The 16,940-nt window shown below is 42.8% G+C and overlaps 1 protein-coding gene across 10 annotated transcripts in view; it reads right to left on the reverse strand.

Annotated features, from left to right (window-relative positions):
* LOC146361389 (uncharacterized) overlaps nucleotides 1-16,940 on the reverse strand; it is a 77,290-nt gene that overhangs the window by 11,316 nt on the left and 49,034 nt on the right. For 4 of the 10 annotated variants that reach the window (XM_084920497.1, XM_084920495.1, XM_084920496.1 and 1 more), the window contains exons 4-12: nucleotides 13,051-13,229; nucleotides 10,562-10,636; nucleotides 7,856-8,080; nucleotides 4,032-6,713; nucleotides 3,637-3,828; nucleotides 3,406-3,543; nucleotides 2,736-2,791; nucleotides 1,218-1,335; nucleotides 1,006-1,053 (exon numbers count right to left, since the gene is read on the reverse strand). In XM_084920497.1, coding sequence (XP_084776623.1) covers nucleotides 1,006-1,053; nucleotides 1,218-1,335; nucleotides 2,736-2,791; nucleotides 3,406-3,543; nucleotides 3,637-3,828; nucleotides 4,032-6,713; nucleotides 7,856-8,080; nucleotides 10,562-10,636; nucleotides 13,051-13,192 — 3,676 coding nt within the window. In that variant the 5' untranslated portion in view covers nucleotides 13,193-13,229. Of the gene's footprint in view, nucleotides 1-1,005; nucleotides 1,054-1,217; nucleotides 1,336-2,735; nucleotides 2,792-3,405; nucleotides 3,544-3,636; nucleotides 3,829-4,031; nucleotides 6,714-7,855; nucleotides 8,081-10,561; nucleotides 10,637-13,050; nucleotides 13,230-14,096; nucleotides 14,303-16,940 lie in introns of those variants that run through there. The other 6 variants (XM_084920499.1, XM_084920494.1, XM_084920491.1 and 3 more) reach the window with 5 other exon arrangements.

The following is a 16,940-nucleotide window of genomic DNA, read 5'->3' on the forward strand; positions in this document are numbered from 1 at the left end:
ACATATGAGGTCACTTGATCAGTCTCATGTTCCAGCAGCCCATTGTGGAAGGCACAAACATACTAAATTTAACTTCTTACAAGCAGTTTTTCTGGTCTTAAGGATCACCTGTATCAAACATTACTTCAGCTGCTGTACTGTGTGATTACCCTCTTTGAATTTCTTGGGGAAATAAATAAATAAAATCAAATCTATTTACTTTTTTGGTACAGTAGAGCTACTCAAAATATGGGACACTGTCTCGATGCATGTGGACGAGAAGTCAAGTCTCACATAAAGGGGGACATCTCCGACCCTTCTCGGAACAGGGCAAGATGGCTTTGTACCAGAGGAGGAGAAAGAGGAGATCCTGGTACAAAACCAGGCAATAAGACAAGTGCATCCACAGACCTGACAAGTTTTCAGCTGGCGGTTTGATTAAATGATACCCAGAACAGCTGAATTGTGCTTGTTTATGAAAAGGGTAGTACACACTGTTGAATGAAAACCTCTTTCCGGACACCCAAAAGGCCAGATTCATTGCATTTTTAACCATTTGGATGAGAGTTTTCTGATGATCCAGCCCCATTAAACTTGCATGAGGTAAACAAGGCTGGCCACTGAGAAAGAAACAGAGATATCTGTTGCCATTTGCAACATTTCCAATCCAGTTCATGTTTGTTACACAAAAACAAATATGCTTTTCTTTCAAAATCAAGTGACCTTAAACTTTTGTGCAGATTACTGTCCCTCCCTGAGCCAAGCTCTGCCTGAGGTTTCTTCCTGTTAAAAGAGAGTTTTCCTTCCCACTGTTGCCAAAACCTTTCTCATAGGGGTTCATCTGATCGTTGGGGTTTTCTCTGTATTACTGCAGGGATGAAGGGATGATGCTCTCTTCTATGGAAAATATAAGTCCTTATCTTATAGTTATTAAAGCAAACAAGCATAAATAAACAGTATAAACTAATAAACAGATGTCGATGAAGATGGTGTGAAAGGTCTAAAAGGATCTACTAGGTGTTCTACCTGCCATACTAGGGGCTCTTCCAGACCTGGTGTCCGCTGTTCGGAACGCTTTACAGAAGAAGGGAATAAAAAGGGAAAATCAGGGGTAAAACAGCAGGTGGGAAGTGGAAGGTGTTGGGAGTTAAAGTATAATACAAATAATCTGGTGAGTAAAGAAGCAATTAATCTGGGAAGCAAACAATCTGAAGGTTTTGGACCGTGGAGATTCTTACAGGTTGGCCTGGAGGGGGTGCTGTTGTCCTCCTGTTCAGCAGCCGGGATGTGGCGTGTCAGAGACTTGGCCGGCCTGGGGAGGGACGACTTCTTCTCGGGGCTCCGGTACGCTCTCTCCTGGATTAACAGACACACAGCAGAGTTGAGATGCAGGCTGAGGCATGCACATGCTGGTCACTGCCACCCCTCAACCCTTGCTTTTATCCCCCACCCTCACTTTACCTTCTCCACCCATTTCTTAGACAGAGGTGATGGGCGTGAGCACGCGGAGGAGGGACGGGCCTCGCAGAGCTCCGCCTGTACGAGGGGGCTCCGTTTAAGGCTACAGGCAGAGCTGGGCCGGGGGGGCTCGCGATCGAACCCCCGACGCTGCACTGCCATCTTTAATACAACCGCCCTTGTGGGGCTCTTGACCGTGACCATGACAACAGGGAGGAAAGGCATGCAGGGTAGGTGGAAGATGTTCAGGATGGAAAACAGGCATGACAAGCAGATGGAGAAATGAAAAGTTGAGACAGGATGGAGTAAAAATGCAATGTGTTTATTTGTGGCTCAAACACAAACAGACTGTCTGTGTACGTGTGTGTTTTGATTTAACCGAACATATCTAAGAACATTGTTGTCTTTATAAATATGCCAAATGAACCACATGAACATTGGATTATTATTATTTCTGTTTGATTTAATAATCTTTAGGAATGAAATGAAAGGAACACGAAACAGAATTTGGCTGAAATCGTTTGAATGAGCTGCGTCGCTCGTTGCTGCACATCATAAGTGTGTTTTTAAGGGTAAAATGTAAACGATTTTTACACTTTTGATGTCTATACTCACAGATTTTCTCTGTCGAGACTGACACAAGGACAGAAGCAAGCATGCAAGACAAAATGATTATGGAGAGAGAGAAAAGCAGACATGCAAAAAAAGAGAAGAAAGCCCAAAAACAAAACAAAATATGAAGACGCCATGGCCTAAAGTCGTACAGAAAATGCACTAACCAGCCACTTTGTTAGATAGAACTGTTCAACTGTTTGTTAATGCAAAAGCAGCAAATTACATTGGAGCAACTCAGTGCATTTAGGTCTGTAGATATGATCAAGCTGCTGAAGCTCAAACTGGGCATCAGAATGGGGATGAAAAGTGATTTAAGTGACTCTAAATGAGGCATGGTTGCTGATTTGATCTAATTTTCCAAGCAACCATCAGTAGTGTTTACAGAGAATGGTCTGAAAAAAAGAAAATATCCAGCAAGCGGGTAAAGATGCCTTGTTGATGTTAGAGGTCAGAGGAGAATAGCCAGAATGATTTGAGCTTATAGGAAGGCAGTAACCCCAAAATAAAAAGGCACACATGGGAATCACACGGGAATCCAGGTGAGGGGTAGCCAATAAGAAGAAAGCGGTCTTTTAGGGATCAATATTACTGAGAGATGATGAAAACACTCTTGGAATAACCTTAACTTTGTGAGGATTTCAATTGAAAGACAAAAAATAATAAACCTTGACTGTTATACTTACAGTGGTCCTCTCCCTGGACTGGTGGGCCACACTGAGGGGCTGATGGTGCTCCACACCTGTGAAGCAAACATGTTCATCAGTGTGACACACACAAATGCACATTTGCTGAATACAAGGTGAAAAAGTGGACATATGAGCACATTCATATTACAGAAGCACCTTCTGTACACGTATCACGACATTTCACGTCACCCTCACTTCGCTTGTTGACAGAACACACAACCTTCAAACATGCGGCCATTTTCAGGAGACATACACACGCACACAAGTGTTAAACCAGAGTTATTCAATACCAGTCACAATGAATAACATCATCACTGAGCAGAAAAAAATAAAAGCATGAATTTGAAGTAGAGCGGGAACAAATACTCCATGTTTGACAAAATGAGAAAAAACAAAGCATGTTTAAAGCTTTTAGAAAAATAAAACTGAAAAAGAAACCCAAAGCAGACCAGACATGACAGAACTTTAAAAAATAAATCAGCAGCACATGATGTTTGCCAGCTACACTGCACCTTGCTTGATTCCTCAATGAGCCATCAATAGAGAGAGAGCAAAGACATCAAACGCCACATATCCAAAACTGATTTACATTTGAAAAAATGCTTTAATTATTTGGGTGTTGCCCTCTCTCTATCCACGGCACTGACTCCGGGTGAAAAGTGTTCACCTGTGGCCTTGCGTCTAGCAGAGCCGTGAAGCAGAGCAGGCCTAGGATGTCTGGCCGCCGCTTTGGCTACACCCTTTCGAGACGGGGAACGACTTTGGAGGGCTGACACCTTACTCTGGTCAGCCCTCCTGATGCCTACTAGCAGAGAGGAGAGACAAGGTTATACCGACATGCAAACCTCGGTTAGATGACAAGGATTATAAATTTCAGGCGTAAATACAGAATTGGAACCTTTTTTCTTCTTTATCTCCTCTCTTGGTGGATGGTGGCTCAGTACTTTGCGGGATACTTTAGACTCAGTGGTGGCCCTTGATCTGCCGGGGCCCCGTTTAGCGGGTCTGTCCACCACCACAGGCTTACTGGTCGAGCTCTGGGGCTGAGGAAGGGCTTCGATTTGCTCAGTCATAATACTTTTGTCATCATCTGCAGTGGAGAAGGATCAACAGAGGGCTAATTCTCCACACTCCTTGCTAGCTAGGAGCTAGCTTAGCACAAAAGACACATTTCCAAACAAGTTTTCTGGTGCTAGCAAGTTTTTAAACCAAAATTATTAAACTAAATAAACATTTAAAGGCTTTTAATCTTTTTTTAAACAAGTGATTTATTAACAGGTTTACTCTGGGTACCTTGTGAATCCATCCAGCCACTGTCTGTATCTACGATGGACACGTCCATGGTGGTTTCATCGTTAGGTGCTTGATCAGTCTGGCTAAGAACATCCGAGGTCTCCTCCTCCACCTTCCTCACCTTCTTTCCATCCTCTTCTTCTATCATTTTATGATCTTCCGTTCCTTCCTTTTCCTCCTTTGTTTCCTCTTTCTTCACCCCTTCGTACTCGTCTGTCTTCCCTTTCACCTTATCTGTGTCTAAGTCCTCTTCTATTTTATCTGCCTCCATGTCTTCTCTGCCTCCTTCCTCTGTTTGCTGTGTCAGCTCGTGGTCAGAGCAGGGAGACAAGTGCGAACTGTCTGTTGCAGGTTCGTCGCTGTTTTGGGCGCTGTGACTCCATTCTTCTGCTCCAGACTTCGGATCTTCTTCCAACATCTGGTCACCCACCATCAGTCTCACTTGTTCTGTCTTTTGCTCTTCCTTCCCAGCTTCTTCAGTTTGACTCTTCCTTGTTTCATCTGGCTCTTGGGCTTCTTCCATTATCTCTTGAGGCTCCTCTGCAATCTCAATATCATCTTCCTCCTCTGCTTCTTCATCTATTTGTGCTTGAGGGATAATGATGATTGGAGAAGATATTTGAAGCTTCGGTGAGGCTTTCACCAGACTGCTTTTTTGCTGCTGGTTTTGGTCATTTTTCTCATCTGTGTGCTTTGTAGTAATTAAATCCTGAGCAGTGTTTGAGGTCTGTTGCCCACTTTGGATTGTCTTAGCTTTGTCTGTGCTCTCTTCTAAAGACTGAGATAATCCTGAAGCCAAGTCTTTGTTTGGCATTTCTGGTTCATCACTTCTTTCTTCAGATTCTTTCTGCTCAGGCTTCAGATTTTCTTTGTCTAACTCTGACTGTTTATTATCAACATTTTCAGATGCTTTTAGCTCTGATGGGTCATCTTTCTGTGCTTTCTCTCCTGCAGTTTGGGTTTCTGATGATGTGTCATCTGGGGACTTGGGAGTTGTTGGAGTTGGAGGAACCTTGGTTCCAGTTTCTGTAGGCGCGAAAGTGAACGAACTGTCTGGTGGGATAGGTGAAGCTTCTCTTGATGGGTCTTTTTCAACATCTACCTCAGGGATAGCTTGAATCTTTATGTTCCCTGGCAACCCAGTCTCCAAACGAAATTCACTCAGTCTGTCTTTTGAGGTAGTCATTGGGATTCTTAGCCGATCCGGTTTTATTCCACTGGTTACAGCTTTTTCAAGGATCAGGTTAGACTTTACTGGTGAGCCTTTCTTTTCTACCACTGGTATTTGAGAGATCACAGGGGTAACCTCTTTGTAATCTTGTTGTTGTATTCCTTTTGAAACATCTTTTGCTTCCAAATCCCCTAGATCCTCCTCTACTTCCCCCTCTACAGAAGGGAAATGCTGGTGTGGAGAATCCCCGGGACTGGGTACATCAGCGGGAGAAGGCATGGGCCCTGAATACTCACTGAAGACACAGTAGCCCACCTCCTCCAGCTGGTTTTCTTGTGAGACAACACTTGGGGCTTGATCTGTCAAGGCAAGCTTGGCTAAAGAACTTCCCACAAGGGCAGATACATTGGCGGGCACTGACTTTCTTCTCATGTAGTCAACCTCCATCCTCTCCAGGGATGGACGAGGTAGGGCACCAGCCAGGTCCAACATCTCAGAGAGGCTTCCTGATTGTTTAGAACTATCTGTGTGCTTATCAGAAGGTAAGGGCTCATCTGCCACGGTGGGGATATTTTCAGGTGTTTCAGTGTTAGTCGGGGTAATGGAGACAGCTGGTGGAAACGTAGGTGGATGGCTCACCACAGATGGAGTTGACGGATAAACCTCTGATTCATCATAGCTTCCACTGATTGGATACAAGCTTCCCATGAAGATCCTTGATTTCTCTTCCTTCACCGTCTGTCCGGCTGAAGACCCAACAGTAATGTTCAAGGAAAGACTTCTTTGTTCCAGTCCCAGTTTACCAGAAGATGTGTTGACATTTTGCTCTTGTTGTTTCTCCATATTCTGCACAATGTTTTCATCATCTCCACTTAATTTTGTCTCTGCCGTTGTGCTGAGCTCATAATAGCTCTGGGTTTGTGGCAACTCTTCTTCTCGACCCTCCATGGATGTGTCAAAGTAGGTTTTTGATCCTGACACGTGCTCTACAAAAACATCCGATCTGTCAAGTTCTGGACTTGACGTCAGAGTTTCTTGCGAAAGGTCTGTTTTTTGAATATCAGTGAGCAGTGGTGTGTCATGCAATCTACAGTCATTTGCACCATGCTGGTCCTCCTTATTGACCGCCTCAAAAACATCAGTTTTTTCTTTTCTTTCATTCATATTTGACCCTGACTCACTTGGTAAGATAATTCCTGCTTCTTCTTTTTCTTCTGCCATAAGTTCTGATGAGGCCTCTGTCACAACAACTTCTTTTGCTTCTTTTTCTTTAGACTCTGAAAGTAATTTTCTGTCAGTGACCTCTTCTTTCCCACCCTCTCTGTCTTGATTACCCTGCTCTGTTGAGGAAGTGCAGGGGAGAGGTTTCTCTCTATCAGAAAGAAGGGGAGGGCCAGTCGAGGCAGGTTCTTCTCCTTCTGCCTTTGCTCTTTGTTTCTCAGGTGGCGACGGTTCATCTTCCTTCATAGTGGACTCACAAGATGGTTTACTGACTCTCTCTTCTGGCTGGGCTGCGAGTTTGAAGGATACTGTACAACTTTGTGTCGGGTCATGTTAGCTAAAAGCTTTGCTTGCAGCATCCACAAAAGCTAGCCAATACAGTCAAGCCGGCGCTGTCTGCACATAGATACAGTAGCTCTCCATCAAGCAATACACACAGCACAGTGTATTTTGTGGCAGGCCACAACAGCACAGAGGGGGGATCACAGCACCTAATTTAGCGTGCAGAACTGGAATGAAGGAATGAGTTGCATGATGTTAGATGACAAGAAGAAAATGATACCCGAACACACTGAATTCCTATTGCAATACAGGAGGATTTATAAAATATGGTCATCAACATGGTGATCAAAATAAGTTACTTTTATTTGATGTATAAATGGTGTTACTGCAATTTCTACTGCAAACATTGGCATACTGTGGATATGAATGAATTGTTACAGTGCACAAATTATAAAACTAATATTTGCAATATAATCTTTATTAAGTTTCACAATAGTGATGAGCAATGAGGGTGAATCTTATTATCCTAAGTGTGTTTTTAGCAACAATAGGAAATTAACTTTTGCTCTGGGATGAAATGAAAACAACAGTGAAACTGAAAGCAGTGATACAACAGACTCAAAATACATTCAGGACTGATTTGTGAGGCACCCATACATGTGGGTACTCTCAGAAACAGCTGCTTCACACACAAATATTCCAGCAAAACCCACATAAAAAATATAAAGAGCAATAATTCTAGCAACAATTACATCTACAAGGCTTTACAGTTTAGACAATGATATTTGCATTTGCAATGTAGCTGGCAATACAAAGGTGCAGAAATGGATCAACTGTAATGTGGTTGATCGGGCGTTCTGATGTCGCTCCGATGGAAAGCAAATGGTAATGTTTTGGATGAAAAAGCACAAACTCAAAATGCTGCCACATCATTTTGCAACTTCAGGTATTGAAGCGGAAGCTTAAGGATTTCAGAGCAACAAAGCTGCAGGAAGGCTGGCAGCAAAGCCTCAGTTGCATTACAGTTCATTAAGAGTTTTTGAACCCGCTACAGAACACAAGAGGAGCATGCAAAATAGGTTACGGGCAGACGTAAACTCACGCTGTACCCTCACACAAACTGTATGCACACACAGAAAACCACACACACCTTTTTGTGATGGGTTGTGATCACCTTGATGACTTCCTCCATTGAGGGCCTCAGGGGTTTGGGCTTGCTGGAAGCCCAAAGCCTGGGGCTCTGTTAAATAATCTGTTTGTTCTAAGAGCAAATCTCTTGGCTGCTCATATGTCACATCCTCTTGGTGACTGTTGAACTCCTCTGGAGCCTCCTCCTTCTCATCCTGCTGTTGACTGACAACCTCTACTTTATCATCTTTGGGCGGGGAAGGAAGACGCATAGATGAGACATGGAGGATGACAAAACTGGGATTACATGGTTTACAAGATACTTTCAGCTCTGATGGAGATGCATGGGATGCAATCGACATGACTTCTAGCTTGGTCTTTATAATTAAATACATAATATTTAACGGTTTGCATACTAGATGTAGAAGCGGTTACAGCATCTTACTACAATAGTATATAACAGTATGTAACAGGGGTCCCCAATCCCAGTCCACGAGGGCCGGTGTCCCTGCAGGTTTTAGATGTGTCCCTGATCCATCACAGCTGATTTAAATGACCTCCTCATGTCTTGAAGTTCTCCAGAGGCCTGGTAATGAACTAATCATGTGATTCAGGTGTGTTGACCCAGGGTGAGATCTAAAACCTGCAGGGACACCGGCCCTCGTGGACTGGGACCCCTGCTCTAAGCCATCTGTCTTTTTATTCATAGACTGTACGTAAAAGATGGGCATAGCCTCTGTGTCGGAAAAGTGCCTTAAAGTTAAGTCAGTATTTGTATTTTGAGGTTATTTAATATAAAAAAGGGATATTGTACTTATAAATATACATAGATAAGTTATTATTAAGCTATTAAAAGTACATATGAGTGGGTGCTGGTTTGTGGAAGCTGCCATGTCACCCTGCCATCTTGAATGCAGTTGCTAGGAAGAACGGTTTACATATTTGCCCATACCTGACAATGAGCTGGCTAAAAATAACAACAGTTGGTTATAGGCTAATAAAACTCACACTTTCCTTCTGATTAACAGTTTGATTAGGTTCTTACATGGTATGAGAGTTTATTCACTAAATGTCTGAGTCCAACAATGTTACATTCACTTCAAAGAAAGTTTCACTAACAGCAGGTAACAGAGGCTAATAGCAGCTAAGTGAGGCTAACAGCAGCACTCACTAACATAAAATTTCAGGATAGCCTCAATAACTGACCTCAGTATCACTGTCATTGGAGAGAAATGAGCTTCCTTGATTCACTGACCTGTATTGACCTCCTTTCACAAAGTTTTACAGCCTCCTTCAAAGTAAATAAAGCACGATGCCTCTCACCCAGCATTGACAGCTGAGGTAAACAGTGGCCTAACTGCCTACACCATGGGGCGATCTGGTCCGGAGTTGCTTTTGCCGTGTGAGAGCACTTACTACAGGTGAACAGTGGCCAAAGCTTTTGAGGTGACTTCAAAATATTTAACTGATTGTTAATTGACTGTATTAGATTTCCTTCTTTTTCCTTATTTATTGCTAAGTGTTGATATTATTCAAGTATCTTAAAATATAGTGTGTACAACATTGCACTTCTTACACACACAGAAGCAGAAACATGTCGACCAGCCTCGTCGGTTATGGGGTACAGTCTAATTTTAATATTTTTTATCTGTCTTTGATGACTAAAACATGTTTGTCCTATATCAATCCTTGATTGCAATCTACAATTTACTGAGATCTAGCGGTACAAAGATTAGATAGTATAACTTTAAACCTGTTGGCCAGAAGGGGGCGACTCGTCTAGCAGATGGAACAATAACAACCTTATTTGTCAGGTCTTTTACAACCCCAACAGACATTTTCCTGAAGAGTGTGGCATCTCATGTACTAGCTTAAATTCTTATTGAGTAGAAAAGCCATTTAAAGTCAACATTACATGAAATCAGTGTATGATTAAGCGCGCGACCTACATTGTGGTTCAGAGTCAGATTCATTCTCTCCCACCTCAGGTTTCAAAAAGCTAAGATGGCAATGACTGAAAAAAAAAGCATTACTTCACAAACCAGCTGTCAAAGTAGCTATTTCAATCTTTTTAATACGGTCTATGAGCATATCTCATTATTATGTTTATTATTTTGCACCACAGATCTAAATTTCAGACACTGAGTACAGAAACTAACCCTAAACCATGCAGTGAGACTATACAACGCTACACTTTTGTAATTGCATGCCACATGTCAAGAAGAAACAAACAGATATGTTAAAAAGCTGAAAGTAAGACTTGGAAAAAATCAATACTCAGAGTGAGCTAGGGAACAACAGAGGAGATGCTGAGGGGTGGAAAGCAGACTAATGAAATGAAGGACTCCAGTGGCTGGTAATGTACCATTGCCTGAATGGAGGAAGAGTGTTTGTGTTGCCTAGTCCTTGTGTGCGGGGTTCACGACTCAACTAACTGTTATGTGTTTTAAAACCAATGCAGGAGTGTGGACAGGACAGGGCGGCATGCTATGCATGCTCCAAACTCCTTAAAGGTGATATGACGATCAGCTGGCATGCAGACAGAGCACCGTGAAATTAAACGGTAGGGGGAAAAGGAAAGAGAGAGAGGAGGAAGAGGGTGCCCCATCTTTAAATCCTAGGGACAAGTGTGTTTGGGTGTCTTTTAGAGACATTTGTGCCACTCTCACAGCCATTCACACCGTCAACCTGGATAGCCTGGATTGGCTTTAAGTGTGTATAGGTGTACCTTGTGCCACGGGCCCAATCTGCTCAGCGGATGGAGAGGGGGGAGGGGAGGGAGGCAAATTGGCTGACTCATCCACTGCGAAGGAGAGAGAGAGAGAGAGAGAGAGAGAGAGAGAGACACACCGGGAAGACAAGACATGGATGGGAGGAAGGAAATGAAGACGATTCACTCTGCTGACCTTATCTCTTTGTGAGGTCTCCCTTTGAATTCAGAGCTTGGCAGGTTGTGTGTGCTTCATGAATGGTAAGTGCTCAGCACAAGACTGGACACTTTCTCTGAGATTTAATAAGTTGGGCCTTTTGTTTGCTGCCCGTTGAGGACAAATGCAAACAGACTCACTAACTTACCCAAATGATGCAGAGAAACTCTTTTTTAAAAACATTTTATTAAGCTTTATAAGGCAGAATACACCCAAGATCAACACATCATAAACTTTCCAAATGTACTTGTTAGATGGTGGCACAAATGTCATTGGTTCTCATTTAAATTCTAACATGGTGTTGTAGCACTGCATTATCTAAATTACAAGGTTATTTCTTGCCTAGTTTTTCTCTGTCTGTTTTAAGGGTTTATTCATTCAGTTTTCTTGGTATTTATTTATTCAACTCAACTTTTTATGAATGCTTTTAGTAAACAATTTAATTGTTTATTGGCAGCAAACATTGCTGGAACCCTGATATCATGCAGGCACTGGACCGCAGAGAAGTGGATCTTGATGCTGTTTCCATGTAGATGTAATGCTGTCTCTTTAATGTTGTCTTTTTTTTTTTTTAGCAGGCAACTAATTTGGTTGAGAATAGACACTTTAAACAATGTATAGTGCTTTGCAAAAGTCTTAAAGCCACCCCTTGTTTCTTTATATTTTGCTCGAATGGAGCCAGACTTAATTTTTATTTTTAAAGGGCTCTTGAACAATAGTTCTCCAGGTTTTCTGAAGGACTTTCAAGTGATTAGTTGGACATTGGCATTTTCAGTCCAGCCGTTGTACCTGACCATTTTAAGAGGAATGTTTTTGTTTGCTAGCCACTTACACTGACCTGTGAATCATTCAAGTATAAAACACTCAAGGAATGAACCAGTTGTATTGTGTCTACATATAACAGACAACTTGGCAAAGAGCCAATTTTAAATTGTATCTTTAGACACTTTGTTACTAGCAGCCTGTCATAAAAACACATAATTTGTTCTCATTCCTTTAGTTGAATCTCTGAAAAATACCAAAGATAACACAGTTTCACATAAAATAGTATTTTTGCACCAACAATGTGATTTCCAAAGAGATTTTGAAAAATTTGCATATCTCATCATGGTGTGCAGTGTGTCCTTAAAAATAATTGAAGAAACTGGGCAAAACAAGAAGTATCAGGCTTACAAACCCCAAACCCTAAAATATTGACTATGTTTGGAGGAGGTCAGTAGAGAGGTACAAGAGTGACAGCCGTCTACAGCCATCTGTGAAACACGGTGGAGGCTCTGTCATGGTTTGAGCTGCATGTCAGCCAGTGGTGTTGGAAGTCTTGTCAAAATGTAGACACAGAAAAGTAGCATCAGATTTTGACTGTGCAATAAAAACCTGGAAACGATCTGATTGGCAGCAGCTTCATCGTTTGATTGACTGGCCTCTCCACAGCCTGGAACTTAACATCACTGAAGCAGTCGATTGGCAAGAGCTTCATTTTCAGCATGACAATGATCTTAAACTCACTGCCAAAATCATAAATGTTAGAAAAGAATAAAGCTGAAGAATAAAGCTGGTCACACCAAATATCGACTTTCAAGCTCATTAGAAACTTTACTGCATTTCCATGGATGTTTGGACATTTCAATAATCACTGCACCTATTTCCCATTCTCCTAGTAAAATATAAAGAAAAGAGGCTGGCTCAAGACTTTTTCACAGTATAATAATATACTGCAATTATATAATAATTTAACCCTCCAGTTTTGTGCATTTGCTGATTGCTGATTGCTGATGATGATTATAGATGTTCGAGACAGTTTATCTACAGCCTAGTAGGTTTATAATCATAACTTTTTTGATAATTTTTTCCCCTTTTTGGCTACTTTCATTTTTTGCTATTTGTTAACTTTTGTGCTCAATTTCAATCCGGTCCACTGCGCTCTTAAATCTTATTGTAATTCTACTTTGTCAGACGAGTTGAGCTGATCCTTCCACTTAACACCGTATGGGAATCACCAATTTTACACCCACCAAAGAGCCATCACTGTACCTTCCCCAATGTCCTTCTGCCTTTGTTAACACAGCTACAGCAGACTGTCCATGTTCAGCACTCATTCAATCAAAACACTTTAATTTGTTCAAGTGCCTTCATGGGATTGACTGCTCTTGCCCAGCATGATGGAGCCAATCACAATCCTCACAGCTGTAGACCCATCTGGTGGTGTGTGCAGGCAGTCCAATCAATGCCATTGATACAACTTTGCATGCACATGCTTTTGCACACGCTCGCAAACACACCGCACGCCTACCTGACGTCCCAGGATGCGCAGCCGCCCCGCCCCCGTGGTATCCATTCTCTCTATAGGCCGAGCTGTAGGCGGAGTAGCCATTCTCGCCATTCTCCTGGCCGTTGGAGGCCCAGTGCCCCTCTGGCTGCTGACCGTCTGCCATGCCTGCCTGCTGGGAGGGGAAGGGTCACCTGTTGTGTCTAAGGGTGGGGGGCGGGAGAAAAGACAACGTATTATATAATAATAATAATAATAAACAGATGAGTCTTGGCAGAGATGAGTCTTTGCTGCAACAATAAGAGGGAGAAAACCCCCTGCGTGGTGAAGGTTACAGAATTGGCCACTAGAGGGAGCAGTGTGCTACGCTGATCCTTTACCGGCCGGCCTTTGTCTCAGCATCCACGTGCTGAGACAGGAGGGAGAATATGTGCATCTCATTGGTCACGATTCATTAGTTTCTTTGTTTGGTCTTGCTTTTATCATAAAGGTGTATATGGCAACACCGCCTGATAAAATACATGCCTTCATTGTACGATTATTTGGATTAACCCCCCCTGCCTCCCCCCCTCTGCCCCACAGAGTGCAGGGATGGAAAAAAAAGCCGGTGATTAGTAAAAAACAAACAAATTCTCTCAATTTTTAATCCAAAATATGTGACACTCTGCTGCAGAGAGGCTATGACACCGTGGTTGAACACACCCTTGATATCCCATAAGGAGGCTGTTACCATGGCAACCACAACGGGCCTTAAGGGTAGGTGGGGGGGGGCGTCCGGCAGATGGGTTTGACAGGCTCACCCTTTCAGTAGCAAACAAGTGCTCAGTATGCACACAAATCTTGGAATATAACACAGCGAGCACATTTCCACCAATTACAACAACAAAAAGCTTTGTTGCATTCAAGTACGTGCTGCTGAACTATCTACGTTTTAATCAAGCACGCAGCCTCACTTAAAGCTATGTTTTACCCTCCAGAGCAAACACATAATGTTGCCTCCTGTGTCTGCCAGCCTCCCTAAACAGGATCATTATAAACAAGCAGCTGCAAATTATTTCATCATAACAAACCATCAAGAAGACTCCTGTCTTCTTCCTCTCCCTTCTGAGGCACAACCTTCATGCAGGCAGGCGGGTGGATGGGTCGGTCAGTCAGACTCTCAGCAGAATGTTAATACATCTATTATACCCCCAAACTATGCAATAAAAATAACCATCACGCCAGCGATTGTGTCGCCTCATCCTCACTCCTTTCCTGTCTCCTTTCCCACCCTGCAGCGTCGCATGATGACAGGCCCGCAGTGATCGGGGCTAATGTCTGCTGCAGTGTGAGGCTCAGACAGAGAGGGAGAGAGAGAGATGAAGAAGGAGTAGGAGGAAGACCTACTGACACTCAAAGATACTAGGCCAAACTGTCTGAAACTGAAAATCTCAGCCCAGGGCTCAGTCTAGTCCCAGCTGTTGCTAAGGAAGAAAACTGGTGCGCTGACAGCCACATGGTGCTCATGGTGGTTCAGAACTGCTCTGACCTGCTTTTAGCTTCTTTTTCAGCAATATTGTGCCACACTTGGCATTCACACATTATCCCTGCAAAGGATGCCATAAACCCTGGCTGTTTAAATAAAGACGTTGAGTAAAAAACAGGTTAATTTACAGACTTTTGGGCCAATTAAAACCTTCAATTAAAGAGTACTGCCAGTTTGCAGTACTATTAAATTACACATTGACCTTAGGAGCAGAACATGTATTTTTTTCCATACTTCTGAAGGATACTGATAAATAAAATTACAGCAAAGACATTCAAGAAATGCGTGTGGATTGGTGTGCTTCTAAACAGCATCCAGATATGATCAGGACGACCTGCTGAAGTTTAAACTGAACATCAAAATGAGGAAGAAAGGTGATTTGTTCTCCATTCTGCATCCTCCATTCAACGGTGATCTCTACAGTTTACAGAGAATGGTATGAAAGAGCAAATATCCTGAGGAGAATAGCCAGACTGCTTTGAACTGATAGGATGGTAACAGTAACTCAAATACTCAGAATTACAACCAAGGCATGCAGAAGAGCATCTCAAGAAGACCACACTGGGTGCCACTCCTGTCAGCTAAGCAGGAAACTGAGGCTACAGTTCACACAGGTTTGCCAAAACTACACAACAGAAGATTGGAAAATTGTTGCCTGCTCTGGTGAGTCTCAATTTTTGTGACATTCAGATGTAACTTGATTTAAACAACATAAAAGCATGGATCCATCCTGCCTTATCACGATTCAGGCTGGTGGTGTAATGATGTGGTGGATATTTTCTTGGCACCTTTTGGCCTCCTTAGTACCAACTGAGCATCCTTTAATTACCACACCCTACCTGAGTATTGTTGCTGACTATGTCCATCCATTTATGTCCACAGTGTACCCATAACACACCCATCAGGTGTCAGAAAGTTCACTGAGTTCACTGTACTCAAATGGCCTCTGCAGTCAGCAGATCTCAGTCTGGTAGAGCACCTTTGGGATGTGGTGGAGATGGAGATTCTCATCATAATTTATTCTGTGACCTTTGGACTTAAGTAACACTTTATACTGAAGTCACGCCAAATTGTCTATTTTTTTCTGTTGTTTGGCTTTGCCAACTCTCCAGACCTTGATTTCCAGGCATACCCTGTCATCCTCGTACACTTAACATGATTCGACATTGCCCTCTCGCACCGGTTCCCCTTGGTTGTTTACCAGTCTTACTGTGTTAGAAAGGGATAAAGTCTGCAGTGGCTATTTTCCAACCACAACACCAAAAAATTAGAAGATTAAATGAAGCGTATTCTGCAGTGATGAAAAGCCCTATAACGGTTTTCCTCCCATGTTTCCCACAGCAATCCCTCTCTTTTAAGACATTCTTTTAAGAAATACACTCTGCAGGGTTGAACAGACAAAGTACAACAAAATGAAGTTTGATCTTTATATTTTTAGGCATTTTTTAGATACAATCCTAACAGCAATAGCACAGCATGAGGACCATCACATTTCTCTAATGCTTAGAGGGTTAGCTCAACAGCACTAGGAGTCAAAAGTGATCCGTCAAATTCCATCACATCTCGAGTTTGATGCCTTAAATGAAACGTTCCAGCGTGATCGCTCACAGAGAAGAAGAAGAGAAGGTGTGGCAGCAGGCCTGAGGCTAATTGGGCATGAGTGGGTTTCTCTTCTTCGTCTTTCTTTCCTCTTTTACTGTCATTGTCTCTCGCTCTCATGACCCCCTGCTGCGCTCCTCTCTACCTTCCACCCCCAGCATCTCATCACACCACCCAAGCTCTAATCCCACCACATTTCCCTCCCTGTCTGCACCTTATCCCCCCTTCCAACCCCACCCCAATCTGGGTCACCCATCATGCCTCCGTAGAGCGCCACTCACATCGGAATGTCACCATCCATTTAGGATGGAGGATGGAATCTCTGGCAGCCTGTCTCAGTAGGCCAACCTGGCCTTAATCCTCTGTGGGAGAGGCTGAGTGTGTGTTTGAATGTGTGTGTGTTGGAGAACCTTTGTGTTTGCAGCTAGGATCAGCACGGTCACTAGGTAAGATTTTCTACACCACACTACAGATTAACAGTATCATTTAATCTCTTCTATTTGCTTTCGAGCAGACTAATCTCACGATAGTATCTACTGAATATCTGTATGAAATGAACGTGTTATAGAGATATAGATATTTTATTTATTGTTCGTGTCTTTTTTCAAGCAAATCAGCTTGTTACACGTGCATTGGTGCACTGGATGATGGCTGACTGTCACACTGAACAGAAGAACTGTGAAGTACTAAAGGACAAAAAAGTTTCCCGTGACCTGTAATCAACCCAGAATCCAGCGGCTTCCTCCTCTGGCAGCAGATGGACAGATTATGTTTTGCTGACTCAGCAGAA

The sequence above is a fragment of the Perissodus microlepis genome, chromosome 23, assembly GCF_051167445.1.
Source record: "Perissodus microlepis isolate ML-2025 ecotype Zambia chromosome 23, ASM5116744v1, whole genome shotgun sequence".
Taxonomy (NCBI): Eukaryota; Metazoa; Chordata; class Actinopteri; order Cichliformes; family Cichlidae; genus Perissodus; species Perissodus microlepis.